General features: G+C 38.1%; 1 protein-coding gene across 1 annotated transcript in view; it reads right to left on the bottom strand.

Annotated features, from left to right (window-relative positions):
- LOC106087797 (dual specificity protein phosphatase Mpk3) overlaps positions 1-13,553 on the bottom strand; it is an 82,822-nt gene extending 69,269 nt beyond the window's left edge. Inside the window, exon 1 of the mRNA XM_013252968.2 lies at positions 11,368-13,553. Within this exon, the coding sequence (XP_013108422.1) occupies positions 11,368-11,908 (541 nt within the window). The 5' untranslated portion in view covers positions 11,909-13,553. The remainder of the gene's footprint in view (positions 1-11,367) is intronic.
- Positions 13,554-15,215: the final 1,662 nt, after the last annotated feature.

The following is a 15,215-nucleotide window of genomic DNA, read 5'->3' as shown; positions in this document are numbered from 1 at the left end:
CGCAGAAAATTTTTTTCTGATGGTCTCGCCAAGATTCGAACCCAGCGGCCTCCGCTTGTGTATGTCACTTAAGTCCCCAAAAACGCAGTGTAAACGGATAGGATTTGTTTTTGGACTTAGTTAAATCCAGATCATAAAAATGTCAATGTAAACGTGCTATAACTGCAATGCAAATGCAAAGTATCCTCCAGCATGCACTCAAATCGATGGACGAAGCACTTTTTCCACGCCGAGCACTTTTCCAACGTCACTTTCTGGCGGCGAAAAAAATCGACGTTTCGCTCGGCCAAAATAAGGCTGGTTTGAGCCGATGCTCGGAAGCTCGCATTACCATGGTGAACAATGATTCGTCTTCTCTTGTTCGTTTTTCAGGCCATTAAATTGCGATGTACCACTGAGAATTAACCTTCCTATGTTGCTCAAGCGGAACAGTCGCCTCATGACCGGTTTTGCCGATGAAACAGGTGGTCGTTGGATTTGGCTCTACTACGAAGACCCACACCGTCGATTGTCGTTTTGTTTCGGGATCATACACATATTCACTATTCGCTACCTGCGACGATCTTGTAAATGTTAAACGTATTTTTAAGCACCACGATTGTATTTTTCCAACATTTCTTCGCACTAATCGACTTGAGCTTTTTTGAGTGATTGTTAAATTTAGCGGAATCCAACGAGAACAAACTATTTGTAGGACAGGTGTTCATTCAATATCGAATGTATGCTGGTGAAAGAAATGCCCAAATGGTATGTTCCATGACGATTTTGCATTATAAGTTCATGAGTGGCATCAAAATTATCTGAAACGACCGTTTTTGGACGACCTTCAAGGAATTTGACTTTGAGCGAGCGTCGACCAATACTGAATTCATTAAACCAGTCTTTCATAAAGATTGAAGATCATCAATGCAATCTTGTCGTTGTGAAAAATGGTTGTTCTTGTTGTGGCCACATTGGTATGTAGATGTAGCGATCCTTGTCAAGTTTCATAGGTGAGCAATCCTGTTCCGGTCCATAGAATTGATCGCCGCAGTCACGTTATGGCTTTTGGTTATTCAAAGGCGCCAATATCTCGGCTTGCTATATCAAGTTTCACAGCCACTCAGTATTTAAAGAAGAGCCGGTGCCGCCCGGCCTTATAATGAGACTCTCCACTCGGTATCGCTGATTATCCGCGACTGCAATTGCAGCTACTCCGTATACGAAGCATTCCACTATTCGCATCCTGTGGACGGGCCCGTATGCTCTCAACTGAGCTTTCCTCGATGATGATGAACACCACGAAAATCGAAGATCAGAGTTCCAACCGGTGTGGTGCCCATAGTCCGCTCCGGGGTGAAAAATAGTCGCACGAAAATGTTCACGTGTTAATCCATTTTCTGTCAACTTAATTTTTTGAAGTCACTGATGATTTTACATCAAATCGTTCTGAGCACGATAATGTTAGAAAAATCAAACTTTCCAATGGAAATGTCAGATTGAGTCTGGCAATACTAGCCTATGCCAGACTCTTATATAAAAGCCCTCGAATATTTTCCATAGTTAAGAGATTTCCAATAATCTAATCAGGAGACCATATAGCCTAACCGTATGTAGGGTCCTTTTGCTTTCCAGGTTAGAAAGAATTTAGCTATCATTTTAAAATTTCTCAAATTACCTGTGATAAACAAGCCTCTCGGATGATATATGCCTCTTTGCGCATTGCTTTGAGCATATGAAAGCGAAATTAGAATGCTTGAATGAGAACGCAGCCAAAGTAGGGCTAAAAATAAACATAGCTAAGATCAAATTGATACAGATAGGAACACAAAATCTGACGCCGCCGGGTGTGTTTTTAAGAGCTATAGGAATATTTTTCAACAAAAAAAAACATAAAATTCAGAAAACTGCATGAAACCTTTATTTGAATCGGTAGTACGGTGCATATAATTTAATATTTCAAGATTATTTAATGCAAATTTTGACCATCACTGCGCCTCAAATGATGCAACTGCTTACTCCAATTTTTGCATACTCTTTCCAAAATTTCGAATAAATGCTTCAATGTTGTCTTTCAATGCGTCAATTGAAGCGGGCTTGTCCGTATAGACATGAGCTTTAACATAGCCCCACAAAAAATAGTCTAAAGGCGTTATATCGTACGATCTAGGCGGCCAATTGACCGGTCCTGAATGAGAAATAAAATGTTCACCGAACTCGCTTCTCAATAAGTCCATTGTTACGCGTGCTGTGTGGTATGTAGCGCCGTCTTGTTGAAACCACATGTCAATCTAGTCAGCCAGTCTATGCGGGGCAATTAAAAGATTTAGTCCTGTAGAGTCCATCCTCGATTTTAGTGGATAAAAAAATACATTTGTGGCAAAATTTAGCATCTATATACATAAAACTAATAAGATGAATCTTTCACTTATGGCTTAATCCCAAAATTTGTCTTGGATATTCACAATCTTTGGCACGAGTTATTGATGCCAACAAGAGTAAACCAAAGAACAATGAATCGTAAAATTAGGGCAATAGAAACAGCAACCTAGCAGCAACATTAGCAAAGCCAAACTTATCTCTCTGTGCAGCTTTCTTTTCGACTATTCGACTTCAAAATCGATTATTCCACTTTTTAATATTTGAAAGTCGATTTCACCTTTTCGACTTTTTTACGTAAAACGTCCACTTTTGGTATTCATTTTTGATTCGACATGTCTGAGGTGCCATCCCTCCCTAAACGCACTTCTCATTATTGTAATTTTCAAAAACACCAGATCTTGGAGATTGATAATGTTCTTCGTTCGAAATTTTTTTCCACACTCACAGTCACCAAAAACGAAACATGGTTTCTATTGTTGGGGTCGGGCGCCTCGGGGGACGCTCAAAACCCGCCAAATGGACATATTTATTTATTTATTTATTTGTGATTAATCAATCACTACACCCTAAGTGGAATATACATTGATAGGACGAAAGTTTCATACACAAAATAAAAAAAAGAACTATATAAATATTTAGAATTTAAACCCATGAAGTGGATCGAAATGGTGAATTTTTCAAACATTTACATAAAAAATAAAAAACTTAACATATAAAAACTAAAATAAAAAATCTTAAACATAGAAACAAAAAAAATCTAACGCACTTTTCCCTACGTAAAAAAATATAGAATAATAAAAAGCAAATTGTCAGAGGATCTGTGTATATATGCCTAATGTTATATTAAGCATCACAAACCTCCATGTCGTCAATTTCTAAAACTAAACTCGTCCAAACGAAAAACAGATGGAAAATTTTTATAATCGATATAATTGTGAAAATTTGACGAATTCGTTTTAGAAGAAGTAAAGTAATTGTTCCGGTCGGGACATTAACGAAGGCTTATCGTTAAATATTGTCTTAGACTTTTCAGGGATATGTCTGTTAAACAGCTAAAAGAAAGAATACCATTAATAAATTTAACTTGAACATCCGAAATTTTAGTATCGTAAATTGGAGAAAATCGGTTCCATTAATATTCTCCAATAGTTGGTTCATATGAATGGATTCATAGTCACGATACTTCTTGATAACGCAGTTTCGAGTATAAGCAACGTTATATTGAATAACCATGAAAACGTGATTCGAATTTAGTGGTGGAAAATTCAATTATCCACTGTGTACAATATCATCCGTGTCACTAACCAAGCAGAAGTCTATCAAAGAGGCAGTGCTTCTAGGGATATCGAAGTGTATGATAATAATGTAACGCACTAATTTCCGCAGCGTGCTCTTCAAATGCTTCAATATCTCCTTATAGACTAATCACGACAATATAGAGCTCCAACTAAAGGCGCTTGAGAGAAAAAAAAACGAATTTGATATCCAATTGAAGAGCCATGTGGGGAGCCGCCCCACTCTAAAATGCCTCCTTATTTTATAAAAGCTATATGGGGTGAAAATTTATTGATTTTCGGGAAATTGATACTCATTTTGCGAGACAAAGACTCATGTCAAAGACCCTCACCCTCAAACAGAACTTATTTACTGATCATGCCATTATGGGGCTCATTTAAAATGGCCCGGTTCGGCTAGTATACTAAATGTATCACCCCATTTTCACTTTTAGAGTCCTTGTCAGCGTACTTCTGCTATGTGTTTCGGTTTTAATTGAAATCGGTACAGATTAAGATATAATTGCCAAATGTCTTTTCATCCGATTTTGATCATTTGTTAACCGATCCCCACAAAATTTGGCACAAAAGTTTCTCTTATCATGGTGAATTTCTTAAAAATCGGCGCAGATTTAGATATATGCATCGCCTGATTTTCACTTCTGCAGTCTTTGCAAGCGCAATAATCAACCCATCTTCTCCAAAATTTGCACAGAGTTTTTCCTCTATGACTGCCACAAAATGTACAGATTTTAAATTCCTCATATAAAATTATAAAAAGAAAAATATTTTGGAGAACCAAAAAATGTTGGACAACCCGAGTCGGGTTTGCCGGACTTTTGCCTATCCTTATTTATTCTTCAATTGGTGTAGAATTCGCAAAGGCTGTTAAGAAAATTATAAGATGTCCTTTTCGATAAGTGACTTTATTGAATGCGATATTCAGGCGCTAGGGTACCCCTTTTCGAACATTTTCCTTTTATAGCCTTTAGTATGCCTCAATTATTGCATGCAAAATGAGTTAAATGTACTTTGGTCGTTAGCTGCTTGGGCTCTCGTGAATGTGAATTTTCGTTAAAATATATATGAAATTAAATGAAAAATGGCGCATATAATGAAATGACATCTAAATTAATAGCATCTGGTTGATTTTAATTTAAATACATTTCGCCCCTTCTATAAATATCATGGGAGGACGGACGGACGAATAATTTTGTAGAAGAGGATATGTACAGAATTTTTACCATCCCCATGGTAATAGCTGCATGTATGCACTTACATACAAACGAATTGATATACATACGTTCATGGAATTGCGAAATACTTAGAATAGAGATACGCTCGAGAACAACGCCAACGAAAGATGGAAAAAATCTTTCAACAAAGAGCCAACAGCCATCCAGTCAGCTAGCAAAACCCAACAGAAGGAAAAAACGTCAAGGCAATAAATGCTTTAAGGCTTCATTACATTCTAATTAGGATTGCATAACGCCAACAAAGTGAGGAGAGAGGCCAATGGAGTTCTATGGAATTGAACGCAGCCCTAAACAGAAGGTGGGTTGCACAAAAAGGTTTGGGATTTCAATTAATTTATGATAAGTAGCCACATTTAACCCCTCCTGAGGTAGAAGGGGGTGTGAGGGCATGAAGGTCCCATTCAATGTTGGAAGTTGCATGGAACTCAAACAAAAGCCGCAGCGTTAACATCCATCATCCCCATTCCCACTTACCACAGACATTAACATGCCAAAGTCAGAGCTATCTTATCTTATGCAATTGTTAACAAAAACTCAGTTTGTATTCATTATTTTTAATTTGCGCACAAAAAGCGCAACAATCAACGGAAAATCTATCGTATCAATGACAAAAAAAGAAGTTTTGTAGACCAGTCTCCCCTTCCCCTCCCCTTCTTTAGTACTCAGGATTTCATAAACGCAATGAGCCCATAATAAAAACAAATTACTAATTCTATTTGCTGAAGATAAAACAAAAACGTTTTTCAATGACAATGTGAGGGGCTGCAATGGAGGTTATAGAATAGTGAATAGTTGGGGTCAGTTGCGAGAGGGCGTATCCACAGTTAGTTGGTTAACCAAAGGGTGGGGTGGTTGTAGCTTTGGCTTTACATTTAAAACGGGGATGGCTGTTTGGTAGGTTGTACGGGTGGATGCCTATTATAGATAACCCATGTGGGTTCACATTTTAACCCACTCACACACTGTCACCATTCATAACACATTTCAATGTCTGCTGTTCACATTTCTGTTCTGGCATTATTTTTTTTCTTTATTCCATAGATAAAATCGTCGTCGCTCTATGTCTATCAGAATTCATTCATACAAGCGAGTAGTATTGTGAGTGAATGGAGAGTGTGAGAGAGAAACTGAAAGCAGTAGAAACAAAACGGCACACAAATCAACGACAATGAACAGAATGATTAAATAATGACACATACCACAATCGTCGAATGCCTGACTGACTAACTGAAACGGCAAAGTGGCTGGCTGACCGGCTGTCTGTTTTGGTTGCTTTGAGAGGAAGTCAAAAGCGCTAAACGATATTTTTTTTTTTGGGAGTAATTTTTGAGATCATTCTTATATGCATAACTTTGAAGACATCCGGAAATTGAAGGAAATGTCTCAATCATCATATTATGGTGGGGTGGGGAAATGTTTTCCATACAGGAAAACTATTCGGCATTGCCTCAAAATGTGCATACCAAAATAACAGCTAATTATTGTAAAGCCGTTCGAAATGTTCGTACATATTTGGATATTGAATGCTGCCATAAATGGCTGTAAACGCATGATTGGGGATCTAGCTTTCCTGGCTGGTAATACCATTTATGGCTTTTGCGGAAATAAGGATTGATTTCATCATCTTTCACACATGTCAAATACGGAGGAGATACAGTTAATTGAGTAACTGGCTTTCCAAGTTTCTAATTTTAATTAAGAACAAAAAAATAGCCTGTTATGTAAATAGGAAATATGGAGCCAAACAAGCCCACTTAAATTGTCTTCTACTCGATCGAACTTATAGTTTTTACACGTTCCAATGAACAAACCACTTTTAGAAGCCCCTGCCAAGTGCATTTTTTCCTGTCCGCCTATGACGCGGAACGCCGCGGTTCAAACCCCGGCGTAAACATCAGAAAAAAATTTCAGCTGTGGTCATCCCCCTACAAATACTGGCGACATTTGTTATGCCATGTTAAAACTTCTTCAACAAGTGGCGTGGCCCGCCGTTCGGATTCGGCATAGAAAAGGAGGCCCCATATCAATGAGCGAAAACATGAATAGGACTGCACTCATTGATATGAGAGAATTATTCCCCGTTTCTTAATTGAATTTTCGTGGAAAAATTATGTGTGTTCAATATAAACCGATCTTTTGACTTAAATTCTTTAGCTTCTACCAACTTCAATTTGTATCGGCTCAGACTTTAATTTACTGTATGAAGTAGACCTGTGCGCTTCAGCACCCACATTATATACAATATGCTCATGCTTCCATTTTAATGTAATTTGGCTAAAAGTATGCCTCATGATACCCCATTAAGTTCTTTAAAGATAGGTGATTTAAAAGATGTGGAGTCGTATTAAGCGGTACTCAGATTTTGAAGCTATTAAACGCCTTATTTTTTATCCGATTAATCAGAATTTTGGTATGTGAAATACACTTTTGCTATTAAATATTCAAATCAAACACGATACAGATATGTCCATATGAATCCTAAGATCCCTAAAATTGGAACTCCTAAGCACCAAGTGGCCTCAATTTGTATCCGATTTGGATAAATAGCGAGCAAAAGAGTGTTTTACACATACAAAACCTAAACCCTATATAATCCAGAGAGTTCAATGAATAGATATGGTAGTCCCTATATAAACTGATTCGATTTGGTTTCTTGAGACCCTAGAAGCTACATTTTTTTTTGGCAAATTTTGCTGAAATATTGGTAGTTGAAGGTACTAACCTATGACCCCCTCACTGGAAATGAGAACTCACTACTAGCTCTGCTTCTGGGGGCCTTTGTTTTCTCTACAATTTTTTTTACTATTTTAGTCCATCGTGGTAGCACAATAGCGACAGAACAGTTCTCGCATTAGTATTTCGAGCAAGCTACCCACCGACCTTCCCAAAATGTAAGTTATATAGAAAATTTTGTCCACACTGTTCGTGGGGCGATTGGTCCTTTGGACCAGAACGAGCTTGCTCTCCTATAGGAGCTTAACGAGGATCTCCACCTTCAGATGAAAATGTGGATACAAGAACAACAACCATAGTCCCTGCAGAAATCCTCATCGTCAGTACTCCCACAAACACTCCAGTGTCGCCCTTATCCAGCTCAAGTACTGTCGACATCGTCGTTCCGGGGAACCTCCTTAACAACACTGCATCTTGCGGCGCCAGCCCACACCAAGTCTGCGCATTTGCCGCAGTAGGCATCCACCATCCCAAACAGCCATACCATCGGCGTTGCACCCGCAAATCCTCAATCCAAAACTGGCCGTTACCTCCCACCCCTTTATGAACCGGAATAATCTGACAACAGCTCCCAAACGTCCGAGATGTCCCTTCCATCACCTGAGAAGGGACTCCACTTCGCATAATCTGTAGCCTGTGACAGCCTGAGAGCGCCGCCCCTCAGGATAACATCCGAAGCTCTGAGGATCGCAAAAACCTCAGCCTGAAATACCCTGCACCCGTCCACAAGTCTATGTGACTCCCTAATTCCTAAGAATTGAACAAAAATCCCTACCCCGTTGCCCTCATCCAGCTTGTACCCATCCGTGTGAACAGAAGGACCCAAAATAGGTTAGAAGGACCCAAAAAGGACTAGACGAAGGGTACTATTGGCTTATAGACGTTACTTTGGTGTACGCAAGCAGATGTGGATCAAAGCAACCTCTCGACAGACGAAAATTACACTATACAAGACACTGATACTACTCGTGCTGCTGTATAGCTTCGAAGAATGGGAACTTGCGAAAGCAAATGAGGCGATTGTAGGCGTCGTATGAACCACGAGGTGTATGACAACTACATCATAATTAAACTCATCAATAACAACGGTTTCGTTGGCTAGATCATGCTGTCAGAATGGATGAAGAAGTGGAGAGCGAAATTTCGAAACTGGGTGTCAGAGATTGGAGAAGAAGCGCAAAAGATCGAGGTGTCCCATTCTACGTTCGGCTTTTGTATAATTTTTTTTGTAATGGCCAATTAAAGTAAAGTGTTTTCTAATACAAATTAAGTTAGCAGAAAGTTTTTTTTTAAGTTTTACTAAAGAAGTTTGTATTCAAGGTTTTGTCTCTGGGAATTTTGTATTTTTTCTCCGTCTCTTTATCACTGAGTTGAAAATTAACATATGTCCGCCTTACGGACGGTTAACTAAAATAATTGGTTAAAATCCCCAACAAAACTTTAGAAAAAACGTTCAGGGGTTGCAGCTAGTTTTGCAGTTTTTGGTAGGTTCTTACCAAATATGGTAAGTTTTTATTTTCTTGGTAGGCTGACCTCAATTTTCTGTAGGTTTTTCCAACATATAAATACCATGTTAATTACTGAAGAAAACGCCGGGGATAACTCAATATTGATTCACTTCTTCTCGTGTCTGTGTATTCGTTAAGAGTGTAGAATAAAACTATGGATGTCAAGGGTCTAAATACTATTACAAGCGGTCTCATTGCTTCAAATTTTAGTAAAAAGGGCGTAAGTTTTGATATTGACTATAACTGATACAGGTATTAAGGGAGCTCTTATAAATTTCGTAGGTAGAAAATGCGGATTTTGTGCGTTCTCTGTCTTCAATCGGAAAACAGAGCTATGTGACAGCTGAATACAACTATGGTCAAATCTAGTCTATAGTCATATCTTGAAGGATTCATGCAACTCACTGTAACAGCGAAAATGGGTAGTAAAGCGCATTTCTGGGCTCGAACACTTAAATCGGCTGATTGTTTTACACAAACTCGGTACGATTGTTCATTGAAATCGGCGCATAAATACGACTTTATGAACTCAGGATTTCTTATCGAGAGATCGTTATAAAGGGTCAAAAGGATCATTATGCAGGGTAGAATGGAGTAATGGCCAACGCTTCGGTGGAGGGTATAAAAACATATGCTGCACTTTTTGAATTGTAGAACATTTGGTAGGTTTTGGTCTGGTTTGGTAGGATTTTTCTTAAATTTTGGTACCAAATAATTTTTTTGAGTGGCAACACTGGTTGCAACCGCCTTCCACAAACGCTGGCGATGATTCTAAGGCCCTTATGCATGTAAAACTTCTCTATGAAAATAGATCGCTTCGAAGTATGCAATTCGGAATTAAATTTCTTACTATTTCTATTTTTCTAATTATCTCAAAAATGAAATTTCTACTATTTTAAAGGGGTTTTCTCTAAATACAAAATTATAATGAACTCTTTTCTAAAAACAAATTATGATGAAATTTTCTGTGAAGCTAAAAATGTTAATTTTAGTGTTTACTTTAAATGGTCTCGACTTTTTTATATGTTATATTTCCATTTCTTTGTAACATCTTGAAATATCAAGGTGCGATCCCCGAATGTCTTATTGACTTTCTACACATCATTCGAAGTCACCATGGCGATTTTGCTAAGATAATGTAGGTCATTGATATGTAAATGGGCGGTAGCTGCCTTAAGAATATATCCCACGATTTTATTTCTGCTATCCGACTCCTCCAAAGCCAGATCCGATACAATACATCGAAAGAAGGATTGATACCAAACATGCTTTTATCGCTGCCATACGGTATAAATAGTGAATAATCCTCGTTTTTATCGAAAATAATCCCGTATGGTATTGATGATATAAAACGTTTAACATCGTTTTATATATGGAATAAAGCAATATAGTTCTTTAGTGTCTTGAAGTCTCCTGCTTCACACTTCGCACAAAAATCACATGCGAAAAAAAAAAGATGATCAAAACTTCAGTAATATCAAGCTAAGAAACACTTTACCAAATACTACATTTTCCATGAATATTCCATTAAGGAACAGTAGTTACTTCTCGAGTATCAATGAGAGCAGCCCGATTAATGGTTAAGCTCAATGATAAGGGACCTCCTCTTTTATGCCAAGTCCGAGTTTTAACATGACAGAGACTTCACAAATGTAGCCAGCATTATTAAGGGTAAAACCATCGATGAAAATTTTTCTGAAAATTTATCATATCAATCACTGTCACTCTCAGTGAGTAGTTATGGTATTATATACTATGTCATAATAGATTCTCGAAAATATTTCCAAGTGACATATGAATCTTCCAGCTCTTGACCATCATTAATTGCTGGGAATTTTACTCCATATTGCATAATCAAAAACATTTGTTTTAGGTTTTTTCATTACATTTTCATTGCTACCCTGGCGTTCCTCATTTCAAATCGAAGTGAAAGACAAATGAAAAAAACCACAACTACTCCAATTCTCGATATGTTATAGACGGTGTTAAATTGTGTCAATGTGAAAGGTAAACAGTTTTTGTGGTGGGGTAACAATTTGCTCCAGATACTTCGTGGTGCACGCATACGAAGGTAAATACTTTAAGGGAATTTCATAAATAAACATTTTTTTGTTCGTGTTCATAGGAGTGTACGATAGTAATTACCATCATGTCTCTGGGGGAGACCAGAGATAAGAAGTCGTTGACCTAGGCATATACATAAATATAAAATGCAATTCGTTACTTTCAACTTACCTTTCAATGACACCACACGGCAACCGTCTTGCTTTAGGCGTTTGTGTAAAACATTTATGGTGGTATCGGGACTTACGCCCAATACAGGTCCGCAGCCGACATTTGCACCGCCACCGCCTCCTATAGAATTATTCAGGTCCAAGGTATTTGTTTGACCCCCAGTGCCGCCACCGCCAGAACTCAAGACTCCCGGTGGAGAGGTGGACGATGATGAGTTGTCATGCTGATGTCCCGTAGCTCCTACATCATTGTAGAGCACAAATAGGCTTACCTTATAGCCATTGTGTATGCGCTCTTTCAATTCGGGCGATTTGATGGTAGACAAAAGATCTATTTTACCGGCCGCCAAACGTCTCAGCATAATGCTGGGTATGGAAAAATTAACGGCCGACCTTATATGGCACTCACTGAACTCATTCGAACTGCGACAGTCCAATATGATTAAATCTTTGGCATCACGTAACGAGGAGGAGGCTGAAATGGAGCGCAGCTCCGATTGCAGCCACTCCTTGCTGATTAATTCGTATTCCGTTTCGGGCATGTTGGTGAATTGTTGTTGTGGCTAGAAGAGGGTGGGAGGATTAAGAAGGCTTAATTTCCTTGGCTTTATGTTGTTGTATATGACGAGAGAGTTGGACTGAGATTTTTCTTTGAGTTAGTTAGTTTGCTATCTAGGTAGGTATGACGATTAGGCCTTCCGTAACGTTGTGAATGCTGTTTGTGCTTCGCTTTGTTGTTTTTGTGAAAAAGAGAGGTCGGTGATGATGCTGACGATGCTGATGCTGATGATTCTGTTTTGTTGGCTAGGAGCCTGTTGGTTTGTTGTTTGTGAGTTTATTTTAGCACATTATTGTTATCTTACGAAATTCATCAACAATTTGTCATTTTCTAATTTCTAAACACACATTAAAATGACGAAGACGTAAAATGACAAAAACACCATTTCTATTTGTTTTCTTTCACTTGATGTTTTTATATTATTTTACTTTTTTTCATCTGCTTCTTCCTAGTTTTTGTTTTTCATTTTCTTGCACTACACCGCACCACACATAGCTCTACGACCGACCGACCGTGCTTGCTTTTTTATTGTTGTTGCTGCTGTTTTTGTCGTGTGTAGTATTATTGCTGTAGTGTTGTTTTTGCTGGTGCTGTGTTTCTTTGCCTTTTGGCTCTTGCTCTCCTCACTGCTGCTACTACTGCTGCTGCCACTGCTATTTCAATATTTTTATTTTCTTATTATATTTTCGCTGTTTGTTTGTGTCAACTTGACATTACTCATGGCTTTTTTTTTAATGATAGTGTACTTTTTTTTGTAAAAATTATAAATATGTAAAATTGTTGTACAATATTTACTGCTTTCTAGTTGTTTGGCTTTAACATTTAAAACTTTTACTTTAGTTTGCTGTTTGCCACTTTTTTGAGAACTTTAAAAACCTTTTTTGTGTTATAAAATTTCTGCTTTGTTGTTTCTTTTATCTCTAATTTTACTTCACTTTTGTTGTTTGTTTGTTGGGTTGTTGCTTTTGTGTTTGTCCCGTTTTTTGTTGTTTTTGATTTTCTTTTTTTTTTTTTTTGTATGAAATACTAAAATTTTCGTTTGGCAAATTTTATTATTTACGACGTTCTGTAGGCATTCTTTAATTACTCTTTTTTTGTAATGTATGCAAATTATTATGATTTCTTGTATTTTGGTATTGGATTTAACAAATAAAAATAAATGAATTGCTTTCAAAGGCACTCCACACTAGAGAGCGAGCGCTACCATACGTAAAAACAAACCTTCGACGACTACAGCCACGAGTAAAGTGTTTTTATCCAACCAAACACAACAAGCACCAAGTAGCTCTAGCTAAGGCAGCCAGAGCAGCGAGCCAGCTACACACAGCCAATACTTGTGTTTGGTTGTGTAGAGGAGAGTCACTGCCAATGACTGTTGTGTAGAGTAGAGTGTATTGTGGAAAACAAAACAAAAGCGCTCTTAGTAAGTCCGGCAACACGACAGAGATACAAACCTACAGATGGGGTAAACGTTACTTTGCAGGCGGCAAGCAGGTATAACGCGCTGGTTAATTCCAAAATCATAGTCGTCTCCAAGCATTCGGATACACACATTTCTTGCAAAGCTACCGCTGCCCACAACTGAAAGCCTATTGCCCCTGTCTGTTTGTAACTCTCTTCCTCTGACCATGTATGTAATTCCTTTACAATCAAACGTCAGCCGACAAGCAAGGAAATCTCTACACTCCTAAGTCGGCGGTAACGGTGGCGGTGGCGGCGGCGGCGGCGGCTACAACAAACACAATTCATTCTTCCTTTCAAACACAACAACACACTTTTTCATTCAAAACGACGAGAGCCGTTGAGAATCAATGTTTTATTGCTATATGCATGAGTGTGTGTTTCATGTTTGTTTTTGTGTTTGCCTTGCTCTGACTGTCATTCCATGAGATACATCCATCTAACATGCTGCTCACTTCTGATATGAGCGTACGTTTTCTAACCAAATAAATATGCATACACAACCGAAAGTAGCAGCATAGATACATACAGCATGACTTTGTCGGGTCTCTCTCAAATGTATTGAAGCTTACAACTGAGATTGTTGAATATGGTCTGGGCTCTCTTAGTATTCCACTTTGTTGCTCTCTTCTTGTTTTTTCGTACAAGTTCATTGATATTTTCCCATTGTATCGGATATTGGTGTGCGTGTGTTGCGGGTGTGTGTTTGTGTGCCGATTCATTGAAATTTTTCAATTTCTACACGCAGATACATCCGTGCCGAAAGTAAAATAGTCCCATCATAACAGGTTTATTGTATACAACAAAGGCAGGCAACACTCACACAAGCCACACGAAATGTTGCCAATCCGATTGGCATTAGCACAATTTTGAGGGATTTTTTAAAGTTGTGCAAGGGGCAAATGAATAAAAATTAAGATGTATGCAATTGTCTTTGAAGGATGGTATCATGTTCGCATTTTGTGACGACAATTAGATAACAGATTTTCAGTGAGACATTCCCTCATTATTTAGTGAATTACTAAATGAAATCAACAAGTTTTTTTATTTCAAAATCTATTACCTAAAAAAATTAATCGCGAAAAAATTTGATTTCCGTTGCGAAAAACACACATAGTGCCAGCCTTTAAATGCAAATAGATTTAACTAATGTTAAAAGTTCAAATTGAATTCAATGTTTAAAATTACCACAGGAAACCCAATAAGGGTTAAAGCTTAGTATGCTCTAACCGTAGCGCAGAGGTTTGCATGTCCGCCTATGACGCTAAATTGCCTGGGTTCGAATCCTAGTAATCTCCTCCTGATGCTGGCGACATTTGTAAGTACTGTACCATATGATATGACAGCCATGTAAAATCTTCTCAACATGAGGTGTCTCACTGCGTCACTGTTGGAACCGGCTATAAAAAAGAGGCCCTTTATCGTTGAGCTTAAATTTGAAACGGACAGCACTCATTGATATGTGATGGGTAAATTTGCAATGCTCTAAATTACGGCTTTTAAAGGTGCATCAGACGATATGTTTTTGTCATATTACATGTCTCCTTCTGTATCCATATGATACGAATAGAGTGCGCTTTAATGGATGTATTTTTCTTATATATTGTACTTTTTTCCACCTTACATATTTGACTTGGAGATGCCAAGCAATGGTTTTGATTGGTTTTGACTGTGCAAAACTCTGGCTTATGTTGATCTTCCTTTATCTCCATTGAGGATACAAACATCACTGTGGCGTCTCCTGGGGTAGCTTTCTTTAACATCCGTTAAAAGTAGTGAGTTAAAATGAGCCGCTAGTTCACCCATGGAATTATACAAAGTTGGGTGTG

Source organism: Stomoxys calcitrans, chromosome 1 (genome assembly GCF_963082655.1).
Source record: "Stomoxys calcitrans chromosome 1, idStoCalc2.1, whole genome shotgun sequence".
Lineage (NCBI taxonomy): Eukaryota > Metazoa > Arthropoda > Insecta > Diptera > Muscidae > Stomoxys > Stomoxys calcitrans.
Note: the sequence above shows the minus strand (reverse complement) of the source record. Positions and strands in the feature narration are given on the sequence as shown.